A 17929-nucleotide genomic window follows, 5' to 3' on the forward strand; every position below is an offset into this window, starting at 1 on the left:
CGCCCTGGGAACTGTGGGTGTGGCTTTCATGTGCTATGTGATAAATTGGGCAGCCTTCCCTGGAAATGTTGAGGGAAATCCATTGCAAATTTAAACAAAGACCAAGAGATTCAGGAAGTAAACCCCAACTGGTGTTATGTGTCTCTCTCCTTTATGTCTTTTTTTTTTCCTTCTTCTAAACTGGGACTCCACTGAAAAGTTGATTTACACTGTGAATCGAGGCTGAATGAAATCCAATTGGAACTCACTCCAACAGTTTTGATGTAAGATTCAAAGCTTCTGCAAATTTATTTTATCTTCTACATTTGCTGATCTCCCGCTTGTAAATCCTGTTGAAGGAGAATAAAAATGACTGCAGCCTGATGGGAATTAAATGTCTGAAGTTCAAAGCAGTTTGCACATCAGAGCAAACGTCAATCAAATGAACATCTTGCAAGCCAGGCAGGGAGTGAATTTCTCCATGGGGAAGAGATCAAAGTGGGAGTCACAGTTCTGTTTTCTCCCTCGGGATGCAGTTTCGATCAGTTGTTCATGAAAGTAAATCCAGAAGGAAGTAGGTTTTTTTGTATGTGTGTGTTTTTTTTAACTTAAGGGGGTAGGAAAGATGGAGTTATTTCTCTTGAAACTGAATTTCAGGCACTGGTTTTTATGTTATAAAAATCAGTATAGAAAGCAATCATAATGCAATATCTCCCTTTTTTTTAGTGTGAGGATCTACAGAAGATTTAGAAAAGATTATTCTCTTAGTGTTATTGCTTTTTAAAAGCACAGATATAAAGATAATTTGAATTGCCTGCTCATTTAATGTGAAAATTTATTAGTATACCAGTTCCTGACCTTCCCATAAACCTAGAATTATATAAACGTGACTGGCAGCTAATATACTTCTCAATGAAAAGTCTTTTAGGTAACCACTAAGACTAAATGACGTGTTTTGATAAAGTATCATAGGCATGAACTTTATATTTCTCATAGCCTCCAAATCAGAGTGAATGGCATGTTTCTTTTTATCAATGGCACACATTCATAAAATGTGTTCCTGTCTTAGGCAAGGCAGCCATTCCTCAGAGGCCCGGAGGTAGCTAATGTAAGGAGATGGCTAAGCAAGGTTTGCTCCTGTGTTTGGCGTCCAGAAGAGAAGCAGGCCCTAGTGAGTGTAGGTGAAGAGATAGTCACAGGGTTTTGGCTCCTGTAATTGTTTTCTCCTAGCTTGCTCACCAGCTTAGGACACACTGCTCTCCTGCACCTCGTAAGCCCTCTGTTGACACCTCTTTCCTTACCTGACAGGCATCAGTGGCGTGGGCAGGGATAGCAGCAGAACGACGGTCATTTCTAGGCACTTCATGTAAACTCAGCTGAGGAGTGCATGCCGCATGGCTGAGATTCAGCACGTGTGAGGGAATAGCAGGAAGCAGGAGGAAGGAGAGTGGTTGGCATGCCTCTGAGTTCCTGGATTATCAGAATGTGGGGGTCTGATAGGAGTCAATTAACTTAAAAATACCAGCAGTGCCCTGGCCAGTGTTGCTCAGTGAGTTGGGCATCGTCCCATGCACTGGTTGCCACTTTGATTCCTGGTAAGGGGCGTGGAGTAGCTAGCCGATTGATGTTTCACGGTCACATTGATGTTTCTCTGTCTCTCTCTTTCCCTTCTTCTCTCTCTCTTAAAAAAAATTAATAAAAAATCTTCTTAAGCCCTAGCCAGTTTGGCTCAGTGCATAGAGCATCGGCCTGCAGACTGAAAGGTCCCGGGTTTGATTCCAGTCAAGGGCACATGCCCGGGTTGTGGCTTGATCCGTAGTCAGGGGCGTGCAGGAGGCAGCCCAATCAATGATTCTCTCTCATCATTGATGTTCCTATCTCTCTCTCCCTCTCCCCTCCTCTCTGAAATCAATAAAAATATTTTTTTAAAAAAATCTTTTTTAAAAACACAGCATTCATTACATGCAGATTACTCACGAAGCAAGAATTAAATTATCTTCTGAAATGAAGTAACAATCTGTTTTCACTCCTTACCAGTAAACTTTCAGATCTCAGATGTCCTTGAGCTAGCAGCAGATAGATAGGTCAGATTGACCTGGCGGAGGTCCTCCTGCAAGGTGGTTATTTATTCATTCTGAAGCATCTGGAAAATTAGATGGACTCTTTCACAAAAAGGACTTCTTTGTGTATTTTACGTTTCATTTTTGGATCAAGTTGGATCTCTGGAAGGCTGCGTGTCTGCGCCATGTCCACTGGAGTTTCCCTGAGCTGTGTAGCATGCCTCGCCCACATGGCCATTGTCCATCACATTTTCCAGCACCCTGTATTCATTGTCCCATGGGAGAATTTTTCAGAATTTAGTGCATTTTTCTCTTTCTTGGTCTTCTATTTTATGTAACCTTTGTAGCACATAGGCATTTATTTGTTCAGGATCCTCAGATTACCAAAATGCCAGGGTCTTTTTCTCAGAGGAGAAAGTTGGAACCGGGAAAAGGAGAAACTAGTATGAACTGGCGCCAGGTCTGCTGTCTCTGCCCCATGCAGACGTACAGACATGCTCACTCTGCTATCCCAGGCCTCTCAGAGTTCAGTGGTGAATGGGAAGGGAGTGTGAGGCTTTTCTAGAATGGCATGATAAAAAGTAACTCAAAATGGCCAATTCCATAGCTGTGCCAGTGGTGAGCATGTTTCAATCTATTTGTAATTAATAGAGAACACTTGTCTTTACTATATTCTTCCTCTTCCTCCCCATCCACATCTTTGTTCACAGAGTTCATTTTCTGTAGCTATCCATTGTGAAAGCCTTATGTTTAGCTGCTGTCATTTTCTATTAAGTAAAAAGCAAAAATCTCCCCTAAGCCCTACAATCTTTTATCATAATCCTTTTCTTTGAGAGAACGGAATTTTTCTTCAGCTGTTTTAGATCATGTTGGTGATGATTTATTTGTTGATATATTGAGATACAATGTAATGTATTCATTATGAATGAAAACTCGTATGTTCACATTTTTTAAGACATTTTATTGATTTTTTTGAGAGAGAGAGAGAGAGGGAAGGAGGGAGAAAAACATCAATGTGAGAGTAAAACATCCATTGGCTGCCTCCTGCACACCCCCTACCAGGGATCAGGGATTGAGCCCAAAACCCGGACATGTGCCGGAACCCCAAATGGAACCAGCAACCTTTCCATGTACCAGACAACATCCAACCAACTGAGCTACACCAGCTGGCCAGGGCATATGTTCACATCTTGGTTCTGCTAATCCCCAGCTGTGAATCTGGGCTTCTTAATTTAAATTTTTTTGGCTTCAGTTTCCTAGTCTTCAAATGGCTATAATAATAGTATTTCCCTCAGAGTTTGAGAAGATTAGACGGGTTAATCCATGCACCACACTTGAAAGATACTTGACATATGATAAGCATTTGGTAGCATTACTAAGACATTCAATACTTGTTATTATTATTATTTATTAAAAGTGTACTATGTACTAGTCTCTTAAGAACCTTTTTCTGATTTAATTCTTAACACCTTTTGAAATAGGTACTATTATTAGTACCGTTTTATAGATGAGGAAAACAGAGGCTTAGAAAATGTAAATTATGTACAAGATTATACTAGAGGCCCGATGCATGAAATTCGTGCAAGAGTAGGCCTTCCTTCCCCTGGCTGCCAGCACCAGCTTCCCTCTGGCACCCGGGACCTGAACTTCCCTCCGGCCATCGGCAGGCACCCGGGACCGTGTTTCCCTCGCAGCCCCAGCTTAGTTCAGAAGGTCATCTGGAAGGACATCTGGTCTAATTAGCATAATACGCTTTTATTATAGATCTTCTTTTTAAACTTTTATTGATTAGTATGTTGTTGGTATAAACGGAATCTTAATCCAATCGATCTGAGTCTAATGGGCATCAACTATGATGACACTATGTTAGGCCTGATTTCAAGGCAATGTGACAGATAGGAAGAGAGACACAAGCCTAGAATTAAGACGCAGAATGACGCTGGTCAGTTTGGAGGAGGCAGGCGTCATCACAGGCTGGAACCGGCAGGAGAATTTTCAGGGAGGAGGATGTGAAGAGGTGAGCTTTGTGTGGGTGCATCGGACACTGGAGAGCATCACAGTTGGGGTCCAGCAGTTGAGGGACTGGTCTGGTCAGAACTATAGGTTGAGAGGTAATGGGGGAAAAAGGTTGGGTAGATTATTGATAACAGGTACTGCATTGTGAAGCCTTTTTATGACTGACAAATATTTGCTGAGCACCTACTTTTGTTAATGAGTCTCTTCCATCTTCTTTGTTATAAAAATGTTTTCTTTGTAGCTCTTAGAGATGATCTTTTCAGTACAGAAAACAACCTATAAAACTAGTTCCCTGGTCTCTCCACTCCAGGAGCAAGCTTTCCTTGCACAAAGGCCCAGGGCATCTCTCTGTGCTCCATACGGGACTTCAACCTTCTCAGGGGGAGGGGCTGACAGCACAGGTCCTGGCTGGGGAGACTTCATCTGGGGAGGCAGGGGCTCTCTGCAAGTGTACACCTCACCAGGTAGAAAATTTCAGTGACTCTTGAGTTACCCCTCTTAGCAAGTTGTTCTTTATGTGTCATTTCAATTAAGCAGTGTGGTAGTTGGCTCATCCTTGGACAGTGATGGGATTCAAGTTCCTTTTAGGTCCCTGACTTTCTGTGTGATCCTTAATGTCACTTTTCTCATCTGTGAAATGGGTAGGTCTAAAGGGGATTTGTAATTTGTACAGCAGAGTCCAGATGTGAGTTTCTGGCAGACCGTACCCAAAGCCTAAATGTTATCTGATCTTATTAAAAGTATGTGAGGGGCATCTAGGGCATGGAGAGCAGGTGAGTCACTTGTGTAACGCTGCTCTCGCTTTACCAAAGGTCAAGTGTAAAACAAAAGCGGGAAAGTGAGATTATATTGCTTTGCCGGCAGGAAAACAGCCAGCTGCTGATGTACTAATCTCTTCTTTTCTCTTCATCTGTGGCTTTCGAGGCAGCGGTCTTCCGGTCTAGACGAATTGGAGCAGGTCCAAGGAAGAGTGACCACGTTGGTGAAGCAACTGTGTCCTTGGAGGCACAGTTGACGATGTTGATGTAATTCTGTCCTGGGTTAGAGGCTGGACGGAAGCCTACCTCCTTCTTTGAGACGATATGTTTCAAAACAAAACGTTTAGCTTTTGGAACCCAGCACACCCTGTGAAAACCTAGCCCCTTGCTTATACAATCTGTTCAGTTTTGCAGCTCTTAAGTATTATGGGATGTGATCAACGATAATCAAAGTTCATGGGAATACTCAAGTGGATCTAGAGTTTTAGGATTGTTTCTCCTGGGTGATACAGGGGAGATAGCTTCTCTACCCACGGTAATGGAATTCCATTAGTGGCATTTCTCATCTGAGGACACATTTTCACACATTTTAGAAAACATAATTTCAGACTGAATTTATCAGGGTTGGGGAGTCCAAGAAACGTCATAAGTCCTCCTAGTATCTGAAATCCTAAATAGGTTATTTGAAGTTCACTTTTTTCTCTTTTGTTACTTCTGGGTTAAAGTTCTCTTTTAAAAATACTCTTAGTGACAGAGTTGGTACATTTTCCTGTTATTTTCTTGCAGTTTGTTGGTAGTGCTGACAAACAAGTCATTGATTGCACTAGTATTCATTGATCCGCTGCTGGCCAGAGCACTAACACCGTTTTAGCTTTAGTACTCGCATCGTACTACCACTGGAAATCAGAAAAGACTTTGGTCTTATTTACATTACAGTCTAGAACAGTGATGGCGAACCTATGACATGTGTGTCAGAGGTGACACGCAAACTCATTTTTTTGGTTGATTTTTCTTTGTTAAATGGCATTTAAATATATAAAATAAATATCAAAAATAGAAGTCTTTGTTTTACTATGGTTGCAAATATCAAAAAATTTCTATATGTGACACGGCACCAGAGTTAAGTTAGGGTTTTTCAAAATGCTGACACACCGAGCTCAAAAGGTTCGCCATCACTGGTCTAGAAGGTGGAAGCTATATGTCATGTACAATGAAATGAACTTTGGTACATTATTTATCATCTTTTTTACAGCTTTGGAAAATAAGTTTTATTATTTCTTTTTTTTTTCAGGTAAGAAAACAGGGTCAGAAAAATTAAACAATTTTGTCCAAGTAACATATATTTAGTAGTGACATAGCAGAGATTCAAATCTAGATCTTTCCTACTCTGTAGCCATTCTTTCTCCTGCACTACTCTCTATTTTGGTTCTTGGTCATGATTTTTCAGATAGGATAATTTAAATAATTGTTTCATATGTAACATCAGAGCTCACGTCTGTATTTTTGTAATTCTAGTCTGAATCTATTTCTGCATGATTTTATCAATAGTGCCTGACTCAGGTTCATGGAAGAAAAGTTGATTCGAAGGATGGTTATTTCTTCATGTCCTTAGAATAGAACTTGATTTCTAAAACTTTATGGGTGCAAATGTTGTTTTTTCCCCAAAAACTCTTCTGCAGTAATTTTTTTGATATTTAAAATTTAAATCACAATTTTACTGTTTAGGAGCTGACCTAATTTATATACAGTATGAACTCTTATTTTTGTTGGTTTGTTTTTCTGGATTGAATAACCACCAAATAAATATTGCCAACTCTCTTATTCTTTCAGATTCGATGGGAACTTCAATACCAATGTATCTAGAACAATTAGTTGTGATCGACTTTCTACTACTGTGAATAGCCGGGCCTTCAATCCAGGACGAGACTTAAATTCAGGTCAGTGACCTTTGAGTTTTATACAAATAAACTGCATCACACCACATTTAAGTACTTTAAGTACATGAATAGATGTATTGCTTTAGACAGTTTCCTTTAACTTTTGAAGAAAAGTATATACTTAAAATTGGACGTTTCTTGCTGGAACGTGGACATTCAGAAGATGGAAAGAAGGAAGAAAATTGAGCTGCCATGCATTGAGCATTTACTCTATAGTACCTTGCTAGGCTCTTCGGTATCTCATTTGCTGGAGTTTTACATGTGTTGCTGTAAAGGATATTTTAGAGACTCAGTTATCTTTGCAATAGGAGGTGTTGAATTCCTTTGTATTTCCTGTTTATAATTTTTAATTTGTTTTGGGGAGTGTTTTGGAAGAATGATGAAGGAGCTTTTCTAGTAATTAAAATACAGTGTCATGGTGCTTTATATTGAGTTTGAACTTTCTTCCTGGTCGCACTGGAACTCCGTTATATGCAATAGTAATAATTACTAGGGCACCTGTATGTACACAACTCCAACGTGACATACTACTTCTGCTCTCTTGCCCTGGAGTTTCCGTTTATATGTCTCACCCTCTGGTTTTGTTATACACACTTGTTGATTGATGGACCTCAGAACCTAAAGGCTTCACCTTTTCAGAGCTGGAAGGGACTTTAGAAATCGCCTACCAGCCTCAATTCTCTGATTTTACCAAGGAAGAATCAAAGGTTCAGAAGGGTCTCAAGACTTCCTTTACCACTGGAGAGATGAAGGACCTAATCCTTAAATATGAACTATATTCCCCAAATTCCAGGTCTCTTGCAAACATGTAAAACCCAAGAGAAAAGCCAGAGGACCAGAATATTTATTTTTAGCTAGGCACATATTGTGTGGACCAATACATAATGGATTCAGTCATTATTTTTATTGTTCTGAGAATCTGGAAAACTTCTGGAGCAGATTGGGTTTGCTACTAGAAAGGATGCTAAATGAAAATCATTTTCATAAAAAAACTTAATTGAAGAGAGTACAGAAGGGCAGAGAAATGAATTATGGAAGAGTCTATAGCGGGCACAAAGCATAAAGCTTTGAACATGATCAGATTTAAATGTGTCCCAGAAATGCACAATTTAATCCACTAATATGTATAGTTGAGGTTTTTATAATACATGTTAATTTGTGGGCCATTTGAATTAATAAAAATATTACTGCATAGCATGCGTCTTTTTAGTGATGGAACAAAGAGTAGGCTATTTTTACTTCCCAATTTTATTAATTTTAAACTAAGCATGCCTTGCTTTATAATCAGGGAGAAAATAAAACAAGAAGGAATTACAGACTACTTTCCAATGCATTTTTACTCCTTTCTGGTAGACAGTACCTTTAATAGCAAGTCCCTGGTACTCAATCCTGTCTGGTGCTCAGGTTCTAGATGAAGCTCCATTACTCTCCTGGCCGTGTGGTTGAGACAGTAAGAAAGGTAGTTTGAGGCAGACGGAGGGGCTGCATACTCACTTGGGAGCCAGAGCAATGCTCCCCTGCCAGGGTCACTCATCTCCGTGGGCCAGACGTTGGAGGATCCGGAAGCTGCTGCCCACGTGGCTCTATCCTCATTCCCTTATTTTATATCTGTTTCTAATGAGCACGTTGTTGAGAACTGTCTCCATCATTAAGAGTCGCATTATTGTGCCTTTTTCTTAGTAAGTACAGCAGCCATTCTTTCTGCCAGGTAATGGCCTCCCATCTACTAACTAGAATGAATAAGTATAAAAAAAATTCATTGAACAAATATTTCCTAAGCATCTTCTATGTGGTCAAGGAAGAGGGTCGTGAGGGTGGAGGTATATAAAGATGAGATGTTGAATTTTGCTATTTCTCAGAGCACGTCTCAAGTATAACATACTACCTTACAAGAGATGTTCTCAGCACAGTGGACGTAGCTAGATTTACAGGCAGCTTTTGGCAATATTCAGGTATTTGAGGACGGACTTGCTTGCACGTCAAGTGTGTGACATTCCACCAGGCAGTGGCTGCATCCCAAAGTCCACATTCTTGAGCAATCATTTGTAACAGGAGAGGAGCGGTAGATGCTGAAGGGTGACCTCAGCGCTCCTTCTTTTCCTCCTCTCTAGCTCATGCCCCTTTTCAGAGCAGAATTAATGTACTTCATCGGCTATCACATGTCTGATATTTACATCTGCAAGATATCCAGCCTTAGGCTCTTTCAGACTGTATATAATCCATCAATGAGTCCCTAATTGATAACACAGTTTCAGGTTGCCTCTCAGACTTGCTGGAAACAGGCTCACATAAATTGTAAACGATTCTTAAGTTCATTTATCCAAAGCTAGGTCATATGTCCATCCATCCAACACACATGTGTGTTCTTTTTCTTAAAACCACTCCTGCCAGATCTCTACTCTCTAAATTGACTCCTTGTCCCTGATTCCATTCAAATAACTAATGTTTGACAGTGCATGTGTTATATTACGGTGCTGGTAATGTTTCGTTCAGGTTCTTTCCTGCTTTTATCCCTAGTTTCTCACTCTCTCTTTTTTCTTCAAAATTCCTGCTGAGCTATTTTCTTGTGCATAGCCTGATCCCTAAAGAGAGTTTATTTGAAGAGTCCAAGGAAAGTTGCCTCTTGCTCTCTTGAGTTATGCAATTGAGGTGAGAGTGGAGCTGGGAGTTCGTCTTTCTCACCAAAAGAGAAAGTGTCTGGACTTTATTGTGTTTGATTTAAAGAGCATTTGAAGTTGCAAACTTCGATCTAGGTAGCATTGCAGTCTTCACTGAGAAATGGGATTCATGGGGTGTAAGGGGCATTTGCAAGTCACGTTACAGCACTAAACGCGCAGGAGGTACAGGTGGGCCTGGAGGCTGGAGTGGATTCTTCACTTGCTTCTATGATTGGCAAACATTGGCCGTGTGCTACAGAGGCTCCTCTCTTTTCTTTAAAATACTATGGAAGTTAGCTGTTAAATATGCTAATACCAATGCAGTGAAAAGATGCATTCTACCTCCAAAAACTAAAATTAAAAGAATAAATTCAACCAAACTAGGAATTTCTGGTTTGTTTTCATGCCTACTTACCCCAGCTCCATGACTGCATGTGTGCCATAAAAGATGTGGCAATTATTTATATAATATCTAAAAACTATTCAGTCACTTAGAGTTCCAGGTTCCTCAAGGTTGTGTGATTCAGTTTCCGTGTGTGTGTGTTTGTGACCTACACAAATACAAAATTAAGTACACTGAGGGCCCTTTTCTTCACCTTGATCCCCTTCAAGCTCTATTCCTGTACTGCGATCTACTTCAAAGTCTAGTCTTACAGTTTCTCACAGAAATCCTATTATACTGCTTTTACAAGATTTTTTGCCACATATAGTCATACACACTCACACACACACACACACACACACACACACACACACACACCCGGTGTACAAAATTCATGAACGGGTGCGGTCCCTAGGCCTGGCCGGCGATCGAAGCACGAGCGTCTGACATGGAAGGGTAGGTCCCAGCTGACCTCTGGGCCCTGGGCAGCACGTGAACCCCCAGGCCCCCACAAGCCCCCTTCCACTTGAGTCATCGGGCCACCGCCCGGCTCCCACAGCACCTGGGAGCCAGGCAGTGGCCCGTCCCCCGCTGCCGCCGCTGGTCGCCATCTGCACAGTGATCAGGCCCCGCTTGCACCTGCCTTGGCCTGGCGCCACTCACTCACCTGCTCCACCATCCCACCTCGGTCCTGCTCTCAGCGGGGCCCTCGGGGCCAGCAGCGCCTCCACTGCCGCCCACTGCAGTGTCGCGTCACCGACATGTTCCGTGCTGCCCTCTGGTGGTCAGCGCACGTCATAGAGAGTGGTCAAACTCCCAGTTGAGGGGACAATTTGCATATTAGGCTTTTAGTATATAGGATACTCTCTTATAACATATATGGTCATAATGGATACAGCCTGTTTAACTTAGCAAAGTATCTGAACATTCTTCTGTGCATCCTATATAATAAAGAGCTAATATGCTAATTAGACCGGATGGCAGAACAACCTTCTGAACGACAAGTGGGCAGGGCCTCGAGGCAGCCAGGGCCGCAAGGGCCGAGCTCCTTGGACGAATTTCGTGCATCGGGCCTCCAATATGTAAATAAATATACTTCTGTATCACTGTAGCAGTGACTACATAATATTGTTGAATTAATGAATTTACTCCACTTCGACATTTAGAATGTCCCAGTTTTTCACTATATCATTGTTCCCTTAAAAGATTTTAAATGACCCACATTTTCACTTGACCACTGTGTGGCAGTTGACATGTAAACTTCTCACTGTCATCCTTTGGTTTCCATTTATCCTCTTACTTCTCTGCTCAGTCCTTTCCCGTTTCTCCTCGGCTCCTTTTCCATTATTCTGTCCCGAAGGGTCGATGTCTCCACTGTCCTGACGTCACTGTTACCTCCCTGAATGTTGTCAATTTAGCCAGAGTCTCCACTCCCACCATGTGCTGCTGAATTCCAGATCTTCATCTCCACCCACGACCTATTTCTGGGTTTATTTATTGTGTAACCAACTTCAGGGCACACATCTCTCTATGATTATCCTGTAGTTATCTCAAAAATTAAACAAAACACAAACTTTCCTCTAAACTTACTTCCCAATCTGGCTCATTATCCCAATGATCGATACCCCCATCCTGGTTATACTGGGAACTCTTTCTTGCCTTTTCCACCCAGTACAACTCCAGGTTTTATTGAACAGTTTTGACTAAACTTGAGTCAGTGACCAAATAAAAGCATGAGTGAATGAGTGTTTGTCAGGTATTTACTGTGTACAAGATCTCTCCCTGGACATTTATTTACCTGTGTGTTCCTCTTCTTGCTCATCACACCGGTTTGTGACATAGGTCTCATTGTCCTCCCTTGATTGAAGGGGAAACTTGGCTCAGACTTTGTAGTTCACAGATGTGTCTTGAGTCTTCTTTGGCTTCTGCACTGCAGATGCCACACACTTAGATCCTCATTGCCTTTCTAGAGGAATAATTATTTACTATGTCCCAAAATGTTTCCCTGCTCCTCTTCCCTCTTTTTTTTCTTCAGTATATCCTGCATACTGTTGGTATTTTGAAAATACCTGCTCTGTAACTCCACTTTTCAAAACCCTCTGGCAGCTTCCCTTTACCTCTAAGATAAAGGTGGAGGCTTTTCAACTCCATCTTCTGTTCCTCTTTCTCCTCTGTAAGCCCTCTGAGCTTTACCCTCTGGGAATCACTTTCATTTCTTCAAATCACCAGTCTCTGTCCCTCCTCCATACATTCGTTCATATTATTGTTTCATCCTAAGATGCACTTCCTACCTTCTCTGACTTATAAAATATTGCTCATTCCTTCAACCTCTTTTCCACCTTCCCTGTGGCAAAGATGAGAATCCCTTGTCTGTTGTAGCTTGTTGGTTTTACCAGGAGGCCGACTCAGAGATGGGGACTGGCAGCCTGTGGGGAAAGAGAAGGAAGCAGGGTTGAGCAGTGGGAGAAACCGGCTGAGCTACAGTCTCAGCAGAGTCCCCAGCCACCACCCAGAGAGCCCAAAGGCTGTGGTGGCCCAGCTACAACTCTTGTTTATTACTTTACTATATGGCTCATCTCATTATAGAATTTTAATTTTTTATATTGGACATCTACTTGACCCTCTGCTCCAGTTAATTTATTTTTTGTGTGCCTACTGCTCACAAAAAAAAAAAAAATCCAGTGCCTTGCCCATAGCAAGTACACAGCAAATGTTTATTGAGTGAATGAATAAATGAAACAAACTAGGATTTTCTTTGTAATGTTGTTATCTCACTTTTATAATGGAACTAGAGGCCGGGTGTATGAAAATTCATGCACTGGAGTGGGGGCGCCCTTAGGGGCGGTAGGCGACCCAGCAATCAGGGGAAGGTGATGCCCCATCACACCTCTGCTGCTGCCACTGCTGGCAGCGCAAGCCTTGGGTGGCCCTGGTTACCTGAGCCTCAGGCAGCCCTGGGCAGCTAGGCAGTGCCATCTGAGGCTTGCCTGCACCTCAGGCCGGCCCTGGGTGCCTGGGGGGTGGAGGGGACTGGGCGCCACCATCTTGTTGTTGTGGGCGCTGCCATCTTTGTGGGCGGGGCAGTCAATTAGCATATTCCCTCCTTATTGGCTGTGGGCACTGCCATCTTTGCAACAGCATGAGGGTCAAGTAGCATATTCCCTCTTTATTAGATAGGATAACCAAGACTTTGGAAGGACCTTAGTGAAGAAAGAAATGTGGATGTGATTTGCTGTAAGATAGCACTAGTTTCCTTAGCTTAGCAGCAAGTTAGAACACATAAATGTCTCAGGCATATAGAGTGACACAGACTATGCAGTTGAATAGTGTCATTCACATGAAACCACCTGTGCTGAGTCCAGACACACACTGTACACAAGAAAATCAACCCATCACTTCTTAGTGCCTCACAAACCTTTTTATACATTTGTCTCATTCTTACCAAAGGAGGTATCTGCTCTATCTTATAGCTGAGAAACAGGCCCAGAGAAGTTAACTGATCTCTCTAAAGTCTAACAACAAACTACTGCTACCAACATGACTCTAAACACTGTGTCCTGACTCCTAGTTCAGTGGCTTCCCCACAATAGACTGCTGCAGATGAAGACAGATATCTCCACCACTGCATCCTGCCTGTTGATACTTCACTCCCTTTCTGTCTAAAGCCAAACTTATAACCTTCTCTCTTCCTACCCAAACCGCCTCCTCGGCTCATGTTTCATGTCAATTGATAGCAGCTTCATTTTACTTTTCACCAAAGCCTTAGACCAGGGTTGGGCAAACTTTTTGACTCAAGGGCCACAACGGGTTCTTAAACTGGACCGGAGGGCCGGAACAAAAGCATGGATGGAGTGTTTGTGTGAACTAATATAAATTCAAAGTAAACATCATTACATAAAAGGGTACGGTCTTTTTTTTTTTTTTTTAGTTTTATTCATTTCAAACGGGCCGGATCCGGCCCACGGGCCGTAGTTTGCCCACGGCTGCCTTAAACCCAGGATGAACCGCAACCCCTTCCTCACACTCCCTCATAAAGAGCTTCTCTCAGCAGACAGCAGTATGGTCGCATGGTACTATGGCAAGATAATTAGGAGAGTTCCTCCCCTCAGAGAGTTCACAGCCAGTTGTATACGTGTGTGTTGGGGGCCTCCGGAAGAGGAGGAAAATCAGCTGACAGATACAGTGCAGTGCTAAGTGTTGTCATGATAAGGATAAGCCCTGGCACTTGACCCAGATTGTGAGGTTGAGCTGTGTCTTAAAAGACAATAGGAATTATCCAGGAGATAGGCTTGTGGCAAGCACATTTCCCATTTCGGAATCTGTAAAAAAGTGCAGATAGCAGGGATCACTGTGTAAGAGGGGGTAAGGAACAGAAAATGAAGATAGCGTTAAGCCAGCCTAAAGGTTTTGTTGGGGTTTGGTTTTTGTTTTTACTTGTTTTTAGCTTGAAATCAACCAACTGATAAGACTTGAAGCAGGGGAGATAAGAAAGCTTTGTGGAGAGTGGATGGAAGTGTAGTTGGCCTGGAAGAAGGAGAAACCGGGGTAGATAGACTATTAAAGGTCCCCCAGAGGTGGAGAGGGTGGTGAGGAGAGGCTGTGGCAAAAAACAAGTGACCAGGTGAGAAGTGAGTGGGATGGCAAGAGGTGGAGAATCAGCCCGGCCTGTGTGGCTCAGTGGCTGAGCATCCACCCGTGCACCAGGAGGTCACCCATCAATCCAGTGCACGTGCCCTGTTGCAGTGGCAGGCCGATCCCCAGTACGGGGCGAGCAGGAGACCCCGATCGATGTTCTCTTTCATCGATGTTTCTATCTCCCTCTCCCTTCCTCTCTCTCTATAAAATCAATAAAACATTAAAAAGAAGAAGTGTAGAATCACTGTACACCACTCTTCTAAGCTGCTTGGCTAAGAAAAGTCACTGATAACTTCGGGAAAGGTCAGAGAGAGGAAGGGTTTTCTTATTCTTGCTGCTGCTAATACTTTTTAAATTGGGAATACTTAGTGTTTATATGCCGAAGACAGAGAAACAGTGTAGAAAGAAAGTGAAACGAAGGCAACAGGATAATGAAGTTTAATGTCTTGGTCCAGTTGTCCCACCTGAGTGATCATAAGTCAGCTGGAGTACACTGTTAAGAACACTTAACCTTTTGGCCCCCAGCTCAGACCAAGTGAACCAGGATGTTGGCTTGGTGAAGCTTGGGAATCTGTATTTTTCAAAGCTGATTGTGATGGTCAGCCAGGCTTGAGACCTCCATCCTGTTATTCTCCCTTACTCCTTCCGGGAATGTTTGAAGACCGCCTGGATCTGTGGATCCTTTGGGAATGGTCTGCTAGAAAGGAAGAGGGTAGAGTAGTAGATCCCACACTGATTGTGGATTTTCCCAGGAGTTTACTCTGGATTCTGAGCCCATGACCAGGCTGTCGCAACTGGATGAAGGACAGAATGGACTGGTTACATGATAGAATTAGCCTAGAACAGACATGACAAGCTTGGAACAGAACCAGAGCTGTGAGGATTCCTCTACTTAACATTATACCGAAATAAATACCGTGAGGGAGGTGGGTCCGTGGTCATTAATGTAACTTGGGTGATGGGCTTTAGCGAGTATAATCCAGAGGAATCACTGTGCTACGTGCTCCAGATTCATTCAGCTCAGAGCTCAAGTCACTTCCCTCTCTGAGTCAGAATAGCCTTAACTCTGTAACGGGAACAGTAATATCTCTTGGGTGAACCTCCACATTCTGGCTCTCGCCAACTGCCTGAATAACAGATAAAACCTACCTCTTAGGATTGTTGTAAAACTAACTGAGGTAATACATATGAAAGGCTTAGTAAAGTGCTTGGTACGTGGTTAAATGCTGGCTATGTTTGCCGCTTCTGAAGCAGCATAAACGATATCTGGGGGGTCCATGAAATACAGCCTCTCCTGAAAACACGGTAAAGCAATACCCCAGATGCGAGCGAGGAGTAGGCATTGGAAAGATGTGATAGGGTATAATGCCAGAAATTGTTAGGAGTCCTCAGAATGTTAATTTATTTTATCCACCCCCGAAATGAGGGCTATTGCACAGAATATTACTGAAAGGTGCTATGTAATTTCTGGTCTGTTGGGGAAGTCGGAGTGTTTTTATATGTCTGCAACTTTGTGTATTTAGGACAGCTCTTGTATTTGGTATTCGGTAAGCCGTGGGAGGTAGATAGCTGTGGGTGTTTTGCTTGGTGGTGTTGGGCTGGGCATTGGAAAGCCCAGAGTTCCTTGAGGTGGGAGGCAGGAAGCCTTCTCTTACAGAGCATTTTCTTCTTGTGCCTACCCCCTGGTGGAGAATATGTTGAGAAAAACAATAGTCACAGCCCAACTACAAGCGGTTTGTATCCCAACCCTTTCTCATCAGCCGGGTGACAGAAGCATGAAAGAGCGTAGATAAGAGTGCGGAAACATTGTTGGTTTGGGTTTCACTGAAGAGGTCAATGAGCTTAGAACAAGTTAGATGTAGATGGTGAAATTGGAGGGAAGATACTCGGGGCCGTGGACTCTGGGGCCCATAGGTTAGAGATACCCTCAGACAGTTCAGTACACTGTGTGCAGGCAGATCTTGAGCCTCAGTGATGGGAGATGTAAAGAACACCTGAAAAGCGGAAAGGCATGCTTCTTAGCTGCTTCTCTGATAACAGTTTGTGTGTGATAGTTGAAGAAAAATAAGCCAGTGGGTATTACAGAATTGTTTGTCTTTGCTCAGAATTCACATAGAAACTGTATGAGGGAGAAATAGTCAATTTGTTGAAGGCTATGCTGAGGGGGAGGGAAGGGGTAGAGTTTGCCTTTGAACAGCAAGGTGCCATCACAGGTAGCTCTTTATTTTTTAAATGCCAAGGTTAAGTTTCTCCATCATTCTCATCTAAGTGTTTCTTGGCGCTGTTTGGACATTTTGTTTAATCTTGGATCACTATTATTACTATCTCTTGTCCTGACTTTTTTTTTTGGCGGGGGGTGGGGGGAGCATAAACTTGATTAAACCCAGTTGGAAGTTTGCTCTTTCTCTCTCGTTGCAAACCTGTGTATCTCCCTCCTGTTGGCCTTCAATTCTTTGCCCTTTTAACACTTTTCTCTTTTGGTTTGGGAACACCTTGTTGGAATCCATTACTTTACAGATGAGGAAATCGGGGGAGGTGACGGGGACATAGGTGAAAAGCCTTGACCAAGACCATCAGTCACTAGTTCACTCAGTACATACTGACGGAGCACTTCCTAAAAACCAGGCCTGTGCCAGGAGACCAGAAATGTGAAGAGCAGACCTGACCGGGCTCCTGCCTTCTTGGAGCTTACAGCTCCTCTGCACCAAAGACTTGAATCGAATACCTTCAAACATAAATACAATGAACATGACCCATTTTTGCTACGAAGGAGAACACTGGGTGCTCTGAGGGAGGAGGAGAGTGGAGGGGAAGCCTCTCTGAGAGTGAAAAGAGTTATTCGGGACCTAAGGACCACCTTGTGCAAAGAGCTTGGCACATTTGCCAAACTGAAAGAAAGAGCTCTTGATGTATAGTGAGGGGGAGAGGAGAAAGGTGAGGTAGGAAAGTAGGAAGGGGCCAGGTGGCATAGGGCCCTATCGAGTTTGGATTTAGTACTAGGAGTGGTGTAGTGGGAAATCTCTGATTTAGTGGGAAATCTCTGAAGACTGGTAAGCAAATCCATGGTGCAATTTGGTTTCCATTTTTGAAGATGCCTGCCTCTGCATGCGGTCTGGAGAGTAAGTTTAAGGCCAGAGGGCTTGCCAGTCTTAGAGATGGGACTTCAACCCATGGCTTCTTATTCCAAGTCCATTCCTATTTATCAGGTCTCCCTTCTAGTTCCTAAGTGCCTACCTGGATTCAATAGAAAGTGCAGAATAGCACTGGGCCTGCGTCCAAACGGCTAACGTAGGCTGCTCCAATGGACAGGCAAAGAAAAAAACTGACAAAGTAATTCAGAGGTCTAAGCTAGATAGTTTCTCAGTTCAATAAAACCTCCTCCTGTTGTCTAAAATATGCTGTCCGTTAGATGTCGCTCAGAATCATGAGTGCTGTCATTCCTGTTGGCTCTGCCTGCCAAGCTGTAGCTTGTGTCTGTGCCACGTTCCAGTTAAGCCAGCCCAGT

General features: G+C 42.9%; 1 protein-coding gene across 2 annotated transcripts in view; it reads left to right on the forward strand.

Annotated features, from left to right (window-relative positions):
• Positions 1-17929, forward strand: part of CACHD1 (cache domain containing 1) — a 138722-nt gene that overhangs the window by 56811 nt on the left and 63982 nt on the right. For both annotated transcript variants that reach the window (XM_014456743.2, XM_023754671.1), the window contains one exon: positions 6644-6750. In XM_014456743.2, the coding sequence (XP_014312229.1) occupies positions 6644-6750 (107 nt within the window). The remainder of the gene's footprint in view (positions 1-6643; positions 6751-17929) is intronic.

This window comes from Myotis lucifugus, unplaced genomic scaffold, assembly GCF_000147115.1.
Source record: "Myotis lucifugus unplaced genomic scaffold, Myoluc2.0 scaffold_63, whole genome shotgun sequence".
Classification (NCBI taxonomy): Eukaryota; Metazoa; Chordata; class Mammalia; order Chiroptera; family Vespertilionidae; genus Myotis; species Myotis lucifugus.